This window comes from Triticum dicoccoides, chromosome 6B (genome assembly GCF_002162155.2).
Source record: "Triticum dicoccoides isolate Atlit2015 ecotype Zavitan chromosome 6B, WEW_v2.0, whole genome shotgun sequence".
Lineage (NCBI taxonomy): Eukaryota > Viridiplantae > Streptophyta > Magnoliopsida > Poales > Poaceae > Triticum > Triticum dicoccoides.
Genome location: NC_041391.1, coordinates 530,103,720 through 530,118,410, shown reverse-complemented (window position 1 = coordinate 530,118,410; position 14,691 = coordinate 530,103,720). Strand labels below are relative to the sequence as shown.

At 40.3% G+C, this 14,691-nt stretch overlaps 1 protein-coding gene and 3 non-coding genes across 4 annotated transcripts in view; all 4 read left to right on the top strand.

Moving 5' to 3' along the window:
• LOC119322699 (DNA topoisomerase 2-like) overlaps window positions 1-4,047 on the top strand; it is a 7,542-nt gene extending 3,495 nt beyond the window's left edge. The window contains exons 9-21 of the mRNA XM_037596194.1: window positions 58-222; window positions 302-487; window positions 566-721; window positions 809-942; window positions 1,038-1,206; window positions 1,311-1,580; window positions 1,657-1,843; window positions 1,929-1,978; window positions 2,055-2,468; window positions 2,570-2,701; window positions 2,796-2,876; window positions 2,961-3,072; window positions 3,161-4,047. Of these exons, the coding sequence (XP_037452091.1) occupies window positions 58-222; window positions 302-487; window positions 566-721; window positions 809-942; window positions 1,038-1,206; window positions 1,311-1,580; window positions 1,657-1,843; window positions 1,929-1,978; window positions 2,055-2,468; window positions 2,570-2,701; window positions 2,796-2,876; window positions 2,961-3,072; window positions 3,161-3,741 (2,637 nt within the window). The 3' untranslated portion in view covers window positions 3,742-4,047. The remainder of the gene's footprint in view (window positions 1-57; window positions 223-301; window positions 488-565; window positions 722-808; window positions 943-1,037; window positions 1,207-1,310; window positions 1,581-1,656; window positions 1,844-1,928; window positions 1,979-2,054; window positions 2,469-2,569; window positions 2,702-2,795; window positions 2,877-2,960; window positions 3,073-3,160) is intronic.
• A 1,675-nt stretch (window positions 4,048-5,722) lies between these two features.
• Window positions 5,723-5,884, top strand: LOC119326851. The gene has a single exon (XR_005158216.1). It is a non-coding gene; the product is annotated as a U1 spliceosomal RNA (small nuclear RNA).
• A 3,731-nt stretch (window positions 5,885-9,615) lies between these two features.
• On the top strand, window positions 9,616-9,777 carry LOC119326838. Its single transcript, XR_005158204.1, has one exon. It is a non-coding gene; the product is annotated as a U1 spliceosomal RNA (small nuclear RNA).
• Window positions 9,778-13,310: 3,533 nt separating this feature from the next.
• On the top strand, window positions 13,311-13,471 carry LOC119326855. Its single transcript, XR_005158220.1, has one exon. It is a non-coding gene; the product is annotated as a U1 spliceosomal RNA (small nuclear RNA).
• Window positions 13,472-14,691: the final 1,220 nt, after the last annotated feature.

Below are 14,691 nucleotides of genomic sequence, written 5' to 3'. Positions count from 1 at the left end.
GTACAATGAAGATGTCTGTAGTTATGCTTGGTCTTAAAAGAGTTCTGACTGGTACAGGGGCTGGGGACCAGCACAGCTGAAGAAGGCCGGGATTACTTTGAACAAATTTCCCTTCACAAGAAGGATTTTGTCTGGGCGGATGACAAAGATGGTGAAGCTATTGAGCTAGCGTTCAGCAAGAAAAAGATCACTGAGAGGAAGGATTGGCTGACCAACTACCAGGTTAAATATTTGCATCCTTTCCCAGTTTGATAGAAATTCCTTATTTTGTATCAATAGTAACACACATACCTTATTGCAGCCTGGTACTTGTCTTGACCAACGTGAGAAACGCATCAAGTACAGTGATTTTATCAACAAAGAGCTGATACTCTTCTCGATGGCAGACCTTGAACGGTCAATACCTTCAATGGTCGACGGCTTTAAGCCAGGACAGAGGAAGATTTTGTTTTGCTCGTTCAAGAAGAATTTGGTTAAAGAATCTAAGGTTTGCGAAAGAGCTTTTGAATTTGTGTATCGGAATCATTGTGCATATTCCTAAAATTGTTACCTTTATTGGCTACAGGTGGCACAATTTATTGGCTATGTGTCAGAACACTCAGCATACCACCACGGTGAGCAGAGTCTAGCAAGCACAATTGTAGGAATGGCTCAGGATTTTGTTGGCAGCAATAATATTAATCTTTTGGAACCCCGTGGCCAATTTGGTACCAGAAATGCGGTGGGTTAGCTTTGCTGAAGCCAAGTACTAGAGGACTCTGTTTGTAATGGGTTCTCATGCTTCTTTGCTTGTTTACATTCATTTCAGGGGGGCAAAGATGCTGCTAGTGCTAGGTACATCTTCACCAGATTAAATCCTATCACCCGCTTAATTTTTCCGAAGGATGATGATGTTCTGCTGAACTATTTGAATGAAGATGGGCAGTCAATTGAACCCAGCTGGTAATATATATTATCTCTTTGAACATTCATCCTGCCAATTATGATTGCAATTGGATTTATTTTTGTGAACCTATAATATGCCATGTTATGTTCAGGTATATGCCAATCATTCCCATGGTTTTGGTCAATGGAAGTGAAGGCATTGGCACTGGATGGAGCACCTATGTCCCAAACTACAATCCAAGAGACATTATTGCTAATCTGAAAAGGTTGCTAAATGGGGAGACAATTGTACCAATGGTTCCTTGGTACAGGGGGTTCAAGGTCGGTGCGATGCTTTTACTAGCGTAATATTTCTGTTAGACTGAGTTTGGCTGCTTAATTCTGCAATTGATATTTATGCAATTTTTTTGTTCGTCACCTGACAGGGCTCTTTGAAGGAGACAAGTACAAAGGCAACTGGTGTGACATATACCATCACTGGTGTTATAGAGGAAGTTGCTGACACCAAGCTTAAAATTACTGAGCTTCCCGTCCGCCGCTGGACTACAGATTACAAAGAATTTCTTGAATCCATGTGTCCTATTCCTATAAAGGAAAAGGAAAAGAGCAAGGACAAGAACAAGGAAAAGAAGAAGGAAAAGGACAAGGACAAGGACAAGGAAAAGGAAAAGAGCAAGGAACCACCGTTGTTGGAGGTACTTAATACTGCAAATAGTTTATTCTCTTGGGTTTCAGATGTTTTGACTTTCTTGCACTTCAACCAATTTACAGGAAATAAGGTCGCAGTGTGATCATGCGGATGTGGAATTTGAGCTTATACTGACTGAGCAAAACATGAATATAGCTAAGCAAGAAGGCCTTGAGAAGAAATTCAAGCTGACTACCACAATAGGAACAACAAACATGCACTTGTTTGACTCACATGGTAAAATCAAAAAATATGACAACCCAGAGGATGGTGAGTATCTCTAACATGGACCTGTATTATAGCAACAAATTCTTTTACTTGTGGTTTTGGCACTGACATTATGTTTACTTTTCAGTACTTCAAGAGTTCTTCGATTTGAGGTTTAAATTCTATATCAAACGGAAGGTACATGTTGACCTTTTCCTTTAGTTGTTCCTCTGCAAACTACTAAATTATTATCTAACCAATGTATGCTGTGCAGAAAGTAATGTTGGAAAACATGGGGCAAGAGTTGCTGAAGTATCAGAACAAAGTTAGGTTTATTCTTGCTGTTACTTCTGGGGAAATCATAGTCAATAACAGGAAGAGGGCAGACCTATTCCAGGAGCTGCAGAAGAAGAACTATACACCTTTCCCAAAGAAAAAACCCACGTCCGGGCCAGTTGCTGTAGGATCTACAGAAGCAGATGAAGATAATGATGAGAGTCCTGCTGAAGCTGCAGCAAGTGATTATGAGTATCTTCTTGCAATGTCAATTGGTACCTTGACTATGGAGAAGGTGAAGGAGCTCATTGCGCAGCAGAATAAGGTAGAGGCTGATCTTGAAATCCTGCGTAACACAGAGCCAAAAACTCTTTGGCTGAGAGACCTTGACGCTCTTGAGAAGGAACTGGATGTAAGCAGTGTTTCTTTCTGTTGTTATGTATTTTTTCTCTTGAGCAGGTTTTGCTTGATGTTATGTGTTTTACTGCTCTTCTCACATTGATTTTGATACAGGTGCTTGATGCAAAACTTGAAGCTGAACAGAACGACAGATCACGCAAGCGCGCCAAAAATTCTGAAAAGGCGAGGGACCCTAAGCCAGCAACCAAGAAACAGCCTAAGAAGGCTACAGCCAAATCGCAGAAGGTACAGACTAACACAAGTGATGCGTTTCTTGAGTTGCAGAGGACTAGGGTAGTACTTGTTGCTCTTTACTGATAAAACCATCAAACTTTTCTAGGCTGGGAGTGATGATGATGTTGATTATAAAGGAGACATTCTGAAACCTGCTGCACAAAAGAAGAAACCACCACCCAAGAAGGTTGGGTCCTCAATCAAGCCTTTTCTTATTGCGTGTGTCATGGTTTATTTGTAGCTTTAACAAGTCAATCTAACAATTTCATAGGCAAGTGCACCGGTGAAAGATGAGGTGAAAGATGAAGAGGACGAAGTGGCTGAGCTGAAAGACCGCCTGGCTGCTTATAATATTCATAGTGACAACTCTCCAGAACCCAGTGGTAATGGCCATTGATATAATGTTGTGTTTGTGAACATAAAATATCCATCTCTTGGAAGTTTAAGCTGATGGTGTAACCACTTGTGCAGCCATGGAAACAGAAGAACATCAGGAAGGAAAGAAAGGGAGGAACGGACCAAGCAAAAGAGGCGCAGCAAAGAAGGCTATGTCATCCTTAGCTGAGATTTCTGATGAAGACATTGCAGAGCCCCACCATGAGAGCGAGGATGGTGGGTCTTCCATGGAAGTTGAGAAGAAAACTAAAGGAAGAAAGCCTGCCGCTGAGAAGCCGAAGACTACCATCAGGAAGAGGGCGCCAACTCAGAGCAAAGGGATGAGGCAGAAAGTGATGGAAGAAATATTCAAGCCTACTGATGACAGTACCCTCAGTGCTCCTTCTCCTGAGAAGAAGGTGCGAAGGATCAGAGACTCCCCCTTCAACAAGAAGAGCGGCTCGGTTCTGCACAGAATGGCGAGCTCTTCAACAGGGACAGAAGATGCTGAGGCTCCTCCCTCCGGCAGCTCTGCTGAGACAGTTGTACCGAGAAGGACAACAAGGGAGAGGAAGGCGGCAGTAGTCTACGTCGCTTCTGAAAGCGAAGATGATGAGTCTGAGGATGAAGATGTGTCAGAGCCAAGTGACGATGATGACTTCTCCGAAGATGACTAGACTCCTTGGCTCAACTGTCCAAACATTGCGTGTGGTGCAGTGACTCTAGTGTCTTGAGACATTTGGTTAGCTAATCTGATATATTGGTGCTTTGCTCAGGTGCATCTCTTGTGCGTCCAATGTTATGTTAGGTTGCTGAGACATTCTGTGAGCTAATCGGTTTGAGACTTGTGCCTATCACCATTTCTTGTTCTAATATGCTGAGACAAGTGAACGTGGACATCCTGGGATTTTAATGTCACTAGTGATGCTTTATGTTTGTGTCGTGTCAGTAAATTGGGTTCTATACTCAGCATATTGTGCATCCATTGAGGTTGAATCCAGTTTACATAGAGTTTCTGTATTCTGTTCATACAGTATCAGTTCTATGCTCAGTATTTCTGTATGCTTTGAAGCTATTGGATTTTATTTACATGCTATTGCTGGCTTGATTTGGACAGCAGCTATATCTTGGCTGTCATTTAGTTCAGCTATTTAAACCAGGGTGCCGATGCAAGCAGATTCTTAGTCTAGTAGAGTGTTTGGATGCAAGATTGGATGTTCAGGTGTCATATCCAGCTATGTGCACAATTTCTGTGAACTGAAGTTATTGGTGAATGGTGTCATGCTCCCGCTCCTGGATACCAAGTTAAGGTCAATTTATCCTCCTTTGAAACTAAATACAAGGATAAGCTCAGTTTATCAAAAACAAATCAGACAACAATCTGAGATGCAGTCGTTTTTGGATTGCCCCTGATATTCTTCCATGCCTGTTAAGGGCTAGTAGCCTAGTACTCCCGATCACTTGTCCACCAATTTTTCCAATGATGGCATCTAGGGTGAAAATCAAACATAGATCAGATAATATGGGTGTTGTTGGGTTTTGGTAAGATAAACCTACAGGAATTAGTTGTACCAACCCGCTCGCGGAGACAATATCTCTAGTTGCATAAAGTTTACCAAAAAGGGCTAGGTAAAATTCATCTGTCTGCAAATAAAAATTATATCGGGCATTAGTAACTGGTATGCTTGAAATGGGTGAGGTGCTGTCTATGAGTTATATCAAAGCTAATCTTGCTTGATTTATTATGCAGGTCTATCCTGTAGCTACCACTGCTTCTCTCTGCTTGCTCCACAATTGCTATTTTCTGTCTAGAAGCATTCTAAAAAAAGACCACTTTATGTTGATAAAGGTTCTATTGCAAGTATCAAGGAAATTTGATGTTGCGCAAAAAGAGGTTCCTCCAAAATCAGATCGTTTTAGGGCCTTAAACGTAAGATGTAAAAACATCATGCTAGCACCTTCAATGTTTGTACCGACCAACAAGTATTATTGCTGCCTAATTTGAACGCCAACAGTAGCACCAAGAATCTAAGAGATCCATCTGTTTATTTTTGAGTTAAAAAATGGGCACTATGTTAATTCCTCCTTGGCTAAAGAAGTGTGGTCAGTAAAAGAATTTGTCCGAACTTCAGCTTTTGAGGGTTTTTGTCAAATCTTTGTGAAAGCCTTTGAACGTGTGATTACTCTTCTTTTTTAGCATTTGAGCCAGTGGCGGTGCCAGGGGTGTTTTGTGTAGTCAGTTGACTACACAGGATTAAGACAAAAACAGTAGAAATCGTCCAAAAAATAATGTAGAATTAATCTAAATACAACTACTTGACATCACAATTTTGAATTGACATCACAACTTTGAACTCCTGGCTTCGCCACTGATTTGAGCGTGTGATTACTCATACGGTTTCTTCCACGTTGATGTCGATCGGACGGGCCAGCGTCAGACTCCATCCATACATCTGGTGCATGGGCTTCCAGTCCAACCCATAAAAACAGCCCGGTTGGTACCAACAGACCCATACACGCTGTCCTTCCCGGAAACCGCAAGAAACACCAGGCAAGGCATACTTTCTTTCGTTTAGTACCACATCGCCCGGCCAAGGAGGTAGCAGAGGCAGCGCAACGCCGCAACCTATATAAGGAGGCATAGGGCAACCTTGAAACATACTTACCTGGGTGGGGTCTATGGCTGATCAAGAAGAGTCATGGCCTATGCTAGTGGCCCACATTGCACTTTGTGGGTGCGTTGGCTTACCATCTTCCCTTTGAGGAAGAGTGGACGTCATAATTTGTGACAGAGGGGGTACGCGTTCGCGCGGCCCCTGCCAAATATCAATTCAAAGTTTTAGTCTTTGTGATTTACAGTACTTGGGCCAAATGTGTTTAATGTTCGCACGTTCTGTTTGGGAGTTAGATCCTTGGTCTGGGAATTCCCTATTCACCGCTCTCTGCGGCAAACAGACGCTCCTGAACCGGATTTCTTTCATTTCTGTTTTTTATTTATTTATTTTTTCCTTTTCTCTCCCTGTTTCCTTTTTCTGTTTATTTTCTTACTTGTTTCTTTTTTCTCTGATTTTCTTTTCTTTTCATTTTCATTTTCTTTTTCAAAAATGTTTGCATTTTACAAATTTTGTTCATTTTACAGAAAATGTTCGTGTTTTCAAATTTTGTTCATAACTTGCAAAAATTGTTCGCTTTGTTTCAAAAAATGTTCATAATTTCATGAAATGTCGCATTTTAAATATTTGTTCAAAAATTCAAAAAATGTTCGTGGTTCAAAACTTTGTTCAGAATTTCATAATTTGTTCGCAACTTCAAAAAAGTTTCATGTTTTTCAAAATCATTTTCTGCAGTTTCAATTTTTTTGTTCGCCTAGGCAAAAAAATGTTCCTGTTTTCAAATTTTTGTTCAGAAATTTTATAAATTTTTAGAATTTTAAAAAGTGTTCATCTTTTCAAATTTTGTTCACAAACTAAAAAATGTTCGGTTTAAGAGATATGTTTCCGCTTTCAAAATTTGCCCAGGAATTTTAAAAAATGTTCCCATTTTTGAAAATTGTTCAAAACAAATTCAGTAAAATGTGCACACTCTCACTTTTGAGTTTCGAAATTGTTCAGTTTCAAATTTCTGTTCACAAATTTCAAAAAATGTTGGGGCGGTTCAAAACATGTTCCCGTTTTCAAAAAATTGTTCGCAATTTTAAAAAATGTGTACGTTTTAATTTTTTCAGGTGTTTCGAAATTGTTCAGTATCAAATTTTTGTTCATAAATTTCAAAAAATGTTCGGGAGGTTCAAAACATGTTCCCGCTTTCAAATTTTGTTCACAAATTTGGAAAATGCGCATGTTTTCATTTTTTCAGGAGTTTTGAAATTGTTCAGTTTCAACTTTTTGTTCACAAATTTTTTAAAAAATTGGGCAGTTCAAAAATATTCTCGTTTCCAAAAATTGTTCTCAATTTTGAAAAATGTGCATGTTTTCATTTTTTCAGGAGATTTGAAAATTGTTCAGTTTAAAATTTTCAGAAAATGTTCTTGTTTTCACATTTTTCAAATATGTTCGCGTTTTCAATTTCTGCCTTGGAATTTAAAAAAGTTCCCGTTTCAAAAAAAATATATCCTGATTTTTGCAAACATTTCGTTTTTTTTTTTGCAAATCAGCAATTTGCTTGTGTGTCGCAGATCCCTTCGTTTTTTTTAATAAAAATGCTTTTGAAATTCAAGATATATATTTTGGACTGCGCTGTGTGTTTGGTTCTTTAAGCTTGGCGCTGCTAAAGAATCATTAACTACTAATAGCTCAACTGGTAGTACCACCTTTCGTATAGTGTAAGGCCCTCTGTTCGAATCCCTGCAACCGTGGTATTGTCCCTTTAGACAGAAGGGAAGCGAACAGAAACACTGAGTTCTCGCTCGCTCGCTCGTGAAACAGAAGAGACAGAAAACGGCCCAACAAGCCCGCCAAGTGGAGGCTCTGTAGCATTAGCCATGTGCAAATTGTTTATTTACTGAACTTTTTAGGCTTTGTGCAATGGTCTGATGCAAGTTTGGATATCCGGGTGTCATACTCCACGGAAGATATTCAAGCATAAGTAGGTGACTGATTGAACTTTTGTGGTGCATGATTTCTGTCAGTTCAAGTTATTGTTGAACACTGTCATACTTCTGGATACCAGGAATCCAGGATAATGTCAATTCATCCTCCTTTGAATATAGACACCAGGATATGGTCAATTTATCCAGAATAATTCAGATCTGAGATGCATCCCTTTTTTTGTTGTCCTGATTCCATGCATGTTTATGGGTAGCAGTCCCGTTCACCAACTTGTTCGCCAACTTTTCCAATGATGGTATCTTGGGTCAAAATCAACACAGGTCAGATAATATGGGTGTGGTTGGGTTTTAGCAAGATAAACATACATGAATTAGTTGTACCTACCCGTTCGCGGAAACAAGACTTAGTAGTTGCATAAAGTATACCAAAAAAGACACGGCAAAATTCATATCTGTCTGCAAATTGATTGTATGATTGGCTCTGATTGCGTCAAGCAAGCTACAAACTCAAAAGAAAATTTGCTTACAACTGAGATGCTGATGACTGCGCAGAACAGAAGCAGAATTTTGGTTAAACAAACATTTCCACTCATCATATTATTTAAATCTGAAGTTACTGTAGATAGTTTTCTGTTTGGAGGATGTGTTTTCTGTTTTTGACAATCATTTTGTCGAACGGTACTTTTTAATCTTTTCTTTGTACCAGCTGAGATTTTTCTTTTCTTTTCTTATTAACATGATCTGGTCAGTTCTCCTACATCATCTGGTCATTTCTTTAAATTCTGTAGATCAAGCACTACCAAAGTTTCTTTGAATTACAGCAACGAGACTTACCCCTGAAAACTTTTAGCCCATCTAACTGATCAGGTGCTTTTTAAAACTTCATGCAAGTTGTTTGAAACTGATTTGTTACAAATAACTCAAATTCAGTATGTGCTGTGTCACTAGAACTACCGCGTCACAAACAGGAACATACATTTTCTTATGCTGAATACTGTGATCTGGTCACAAATCTGTTTTTTCTAAGTATCACTTTATTCAAATTCATGCTTATGGTTTCGCTATCTAATAGTACTACAACAAGATACGATGGTACACTGAATTTGACTGTTTACGTGTTCAGCCAGTACAGAACCTGAATGAATCATACTAACACAAATTTCTGAGATGGATCTGTGTCACATCGCCTTCGAGCCAACTTGTGGATTCGAGAATCCACAACGTATTCAACTATGGGCACGAAGCCATCTTGTTTGGCACTGATTGTTATTCTAGAGCCAAGTGCTTAAGTCGTTTTTTATATGTAGACGTGAACATGATGTGAAGCTGATGTGTGTGTATGGTGGTATATATTATACGTACCAACTATTGAGAACAATTGTCTAGGTCATCAATACTCTTTTTATGTCTTCTTTTTTTTCACTTCTGAGGCAATTACATGTACCATATCTTTTTAGGGCCATATAAATCGTAAGATGTCAAAACATCATGCTAGCACCTTCATTGTTAGTACCGACCAACAAGTATTGTCGGTGCCTAATTTGAACGCCATTGTTCTTTTGCTACAAACAGTAGCAGCAAGAATCATAGAAACCCATCTGTTTATTTTTTTAGTTAAAAAAAGGGCACCATGTTTATACCTCCTTGGCTAAAGAAGCGTGGTCAGTAAAAGAATTTGTGCAAACTTCAGCTTCTGAGGGTTTGTGCTAAAAAAGTGTGGTCAAATATTTGTGAAAGGATGCCTTTGCATGTGTGATTACTCGCATGGTTTCTTCGACGTTGATGATGACGATCCATTGACGGGCTTCCAGTCCAACCCATACAAAGTAGCCCTGTTACCAACAGGCCTATACACGGTGTCCTATTCTCGAGTTCCTCGTCCCGGAAAGCCGCAGCAAACACCAGGCGAGGCATACTTTCTTTCGTTTAGTACCACATCGCCCGTGGAAGGAGGTAGCAGAGGCAGCGCATCCTATATTAGCAGGGCATTGGGCAACCTTTAAACTTACTTACCTGGACGAGGTCTATGGCTGATCAAGAAGAGCCATGGCCTAGGCTAGTGGCCCACATTGCACTTTGTGGGTGCGCTGGCTTACCATCTCCCCTTTGAGGGAGAGTGGACGTCATAATTTGTGATAGAGGGGGTACGCGTTCGCGCGGCCCCTGCCAAATATCAATACTAAGTTTTGGTCCTTCTGTTTTGTGGTTTTGCTCTTCAGTTTTAACTCTGAATTTTCTGAAATCGTTTGCGGCCTTGGGTTGGGCTTGCTTCTATTTTTTGTCTTGTATTGGGGCATAGTGTCAGTTTAAGGTTTGCATCTTCTGTTTCAGAGTTTGATCTTGGTTTGTGCGAGAGTGACCTTTTTCCTATAAAAAAGTTGAGTGACCTTGGGTTTGTTTCTATCATGTGCTCTGTATTTCCATTACCCACTTAAGTCTGAACTTGCTGAACTGCACTAAGAGCATACTGGCAAGGAGATGGGAGATGAGAGAGGTGAAATTGCTGATAGCCTAAACTTTTTTTTTTCTTTTCTTAAAATAGCCTGTACAAAATTTAACTGCATGGCGTCAATATCTGAAGTCTGAAGAACAACCACAGTTCACATCAGATTGCTTACTAGAAAGAACAACCTGGCACTGAAAGTTGACAGCTAAGGTTTCTTCTGTTCAACATACTGCTTCTTTTTGTAACACGTGTTTCTTTTCATGCAGAGTGAGTTTTTTTTTCCTTTGTGAAAGTGACAGGTTTTGATCGAGACGATTTGTCAAATGTCAGGAGAGAAATTTTGAACTAGTTTGACTGTAAATGCACTTTCTGTACTTTTCCTGGTTTCTTATCCGAAGAAGATTATGCCGTGCAAGCTGCAAAATCTGAATAATAACGACAGGATGCATTTCACAAAGTTCTGTAAAGAGACGAGCCCAAAATCCCCCGGCGCGGCGCAGCAGCTGCGACGGCAACGACAATCACCTTCGATCTGCAAAGGTGTTAGCATAAATAGGGAGCTTCATTCAGTACTTAACCGTAGTATTAGCCATGTGCAAATTGTTTAGTTACTGAACTTTTTAGGCTAGTATGGATATAAAGGTGTCATATTCCTTCACAACTCAGATTATAAATATGTATGTGCGGTAGTCCATGGAAACAAATTCAAGCATAAGTAGGTGACTGATTGAACGTTTGTGGTGCATTGTTTCTGCCAGCCGAAGTGATTGGTGAACACTGTGTCATACTTCTGGATACCAAGATAAGGTCAACAGATCCTCCTTTGATTATAAATACCAGGATAAGGTCAATTTATCCAAAATAAATCAGACAACAAATCTGAGATGCACTTGTTTTCTTATTGTCCTGATGTTCTTCCATGCATGTTTATGGCTAGTAATCCCTTTCATCAACTTACCCACCAACTTTTCCAATGATGGTATCTCGGGTCAAAATCAACACAGGTCAGATAATATGGTTGTGGTTGGGTTTTAGTAAGATAAACATACATGAATTAGTTGTACCTACCCGTTCGCGGAAACAAGACTTGGTAGTTGCATAAAGTATACCAAAAAAGACTCGGTAAAATTCATATCTGGCTGCAAATTGATTGTATGATTGGCTCCGGTTGCGTCAAGCAAGTTACAAACTCGAAAGAAAATTTGCTTACAACTGAGATGCTGATGACTGCGCAGAACAGAAGGAAGGGAGAGACAAGAAACTGTCAATAAACCTGGTTTAGTTCACATCAGAGTTGCGTAGCTGTATTCCTCTTGTAGATTAAATATAGCTCAGTTTTGGGACCTCTCAACAACCACAAAACGGGAACGATCCTGTGATCAGAATTCCAAGTTCCTCGTAAACATGCAAGCGTTCAGTCTAGTCATTAGATTTAGAAGAGGAGACCAGGAATTAATCATGCGTTGACAGGAAGCAATTTTCACCATTCAACACATTCATTCATTACATGTCTGATGTCTCTCGTGGCACGTGTTCTTTGTTTTCATAGAGAGGATTATGAAGAATGGACACAAGAACTGTAGTGGTAAGCATGAGGCGTCCAAGCTTTGCAGCTTTTCCATCTCACGTCCGAATTTGTCGAGCGGTTCATCGCTGATTCGCTGTAGGAAACCAGTAGAGCATTCCTAGGTACTCCCTCCGTCCTTTAAAGAGTGTACTTCCAACTTTCTTGGAAAGTCAAACTTTTTTATATTTGACCGTGTTTATATAATAATACATCAACATTTATGCCATCAAATTAGTAGCATTAGATTCGTGATAAAATATACTTTCATCATATACCTATTTGATTTCACAAACATTGATATATTTTTGCACAAACTCGGTCAAACTTTGAAATAGTTTGGCCCTCCAACAAAGTTGGAAGTACACTCTTTAAAGGACGGAGGGAGTAGATGAACTATCGACTTTCTTGTTCTTACCTACTTTTGTGATCGTCCTCACGATTAACTTGAGGACATATATGTGCCTTTTTATAGGGCGTTTTTATAGGGCGTTGAAACAGCTGGATGCATTACATATTCCGTGGACATCTTCAGAAATGACGCGCTACGTTTAGTACGTAATCCTAGCCACGCATGCTAACAAGAAATGACAGTGCTTCTTTAGTTTAAAAGAATGGGAGATAAGGGGGTCAATATCACAAAGAAGAGGTGAGAAGACCAGACAGTTTCAGTGTAGTAGAACCGTACGGTGTAGTGAAAGTGCAAGCAGATTAGCACCTGTCCTGTCTCCAACTCCGACGAGCAGGGACACCATCAGATTCAGTATATTTATAATGAATATATTTTTACTACATTCTTTGCAGCGTAGTACTAGATAAAAGTCACTGCCCTTGGCAAGAAACGAATAAAGAGGAGGATAAGAACTTCCGTGCGTGGCGGCATAGAATCCTGACGCTAGACTGAGGTTCTTCAGAGTTCAGAGTTGAGAGGTTTTCGCAGCCTGGAAGTTCGTCGTCAATCTGAATGTGGTGGAGAGTCTTCTGGGTAAAGTGGAAGCAAAAAGGCAAAACGAGAGCGTCTGGATGGAGTAAGAAGAGCTAACTTCTTCCGTCTCCCTGCGTGTAAATTGCACACTTTTTTTGTAACTTCCCTGCCTACAAATTGCACAATTCATTGAGCTGCTGCAGGTGCTGAGCCTGCCGGCAAGTGCGTATGACTTCAGAGCAGAGGACTGTGCACGGACAACCCGTTCAAATACATTGGCGCAGTCTTCAGCACACATTGATTGACTGACATTTGGTCCTTAGAACAGAAGAACCTATCGATTTGCATCATCCTCCTAATCAAGGAAGGAACAGTTCTGAAGCTCACCTGGAAACTGAATGAATGAAAAGGGGAAATAAACTATAGGGGATCACTCAGTCGTGGCGGTATTCGGCGACAAGTTTGACCTGTCATCGTTCTCCGTTGGACACTTTGACAGAATCTACACACCTCCTATCCGATCTCAGTTCTCAGCCTCTGCTCCTCCTCTTGGCACCTACCGTGCCACGGATGATGACATCGACCCGGTTGGTACCAACAGGCCCGTACACAGTGCCCCGTTCGAACTCCTCGTCCTGGAAAGCCGCACCGCAGCGAGCACCAGCCGAGGCATACTTTCGTTTCGTTTAGTACCACATCGCCTGTCGAGGGAGGTAGCAGAGGCAGCGCATCCTATATTAGGAGGGCATTGGGCAACCTTGAAACTTACTTACCTGGACGGGGTCTATGGCTGATCAATAAGAGTCATGGCCTAGGCTAGTGACCCGCATTGCACTTTGTGGATGCGTTGGCCTACCATCTCCCTTTGAAGGAGAGTGGACGTCATAATTTGTGGTAGAGGGGGTACGCGTTCGCGCGGCCCCTACCAAGTATCAATTTCGAAATTTGGGTCCTTTTCATTTGCAATTTGTTTCTTATATTATTCTAGAAACTTTGAAGTCTTTGAAATTGTGCGTTTTCTCTCCTGTCTGTTTTGGACTGGGCCAAGTTTCAGTTCGAATTTTGCACCTAGTTTGATCCTTAGTACTCACCCAAGTCTTTACTTGCTGAACTGCACCAAGAGCAAATTTGATTGCATGGCGTCAATATCTGGAGTCTAAAAGCAACTACAGTTCACAACACATCCCTTACTAGAAAGAAAAACCAGGCACCGTATGTTGACAGCAAAGATTTCTTCTGTTCAACATTCTGCTTCTATTAGTTGCACGTGTTCCTTTTCATGCAGAATGCACTTTTTTGCCCTTTCTGAAAGAGACAGGTTTAGATTGAGACGATTCGTCAAACAATGTGGAGAAATTTAGAACTAGCTTGACTGCAAATGTGCTTTGTGCTTTTTTCCTGGTTTCTTATCCGAAGAAGATTAGGCTGTGCAAGCTGCAAGAACTGAATATTAAGGATTCCATGTATCCAGATGATGACTGATGACTAGAGCTTCTTCACTCTTCAGTAGTACTTTAACCATGCATGGAACTAGCCACGTCCAAATTGTTTATTTACTGAACTTTTTTATGCTTGTACACTGTTGCGATACCAGCATGTATATCCAGGTGTCATGTTCCATCGCTTCCTTCAAAACTCAATTGACAAATATGTATGTGCAGTACTCTAGGGAAAGAAATTCAAGCATAAGTAGGTGACTAATTGAACGTGTGTCGTCCATGATTTCCGTCAGCTCAAGTTATTGGTGAACACTATGTCATACTCATGGATAACAAGATAAGGTTAATTTATCCGAGAGCGGCGTTTTGGCTCCTAGGTGCATATGTACCCATTATCGAAATACACATTTCGAAAAGTTGAAAAATTCGGAACAAAAATCCCACATGTATATCTGGACATTTTATGTGCGTTCACAAGGTTTCGGTGAAAAACGACGTTTTTTGTGGCTTGTGTAAAAAAGATAAAGAAATGCCTCGTGAATAGTTAGAATGAAGCATCAGAAATTGTCTTTTTTACATAAGTCAAAAAAAACGTCGTTTTTCACTGAAACCTTGTGCACGCACATAAAATGTCCGGATATACACGCAGGATTTTTGTTTCGAATTTTTTAACTTTTCGAAATGTGTATTTCGACAATGGATGCATA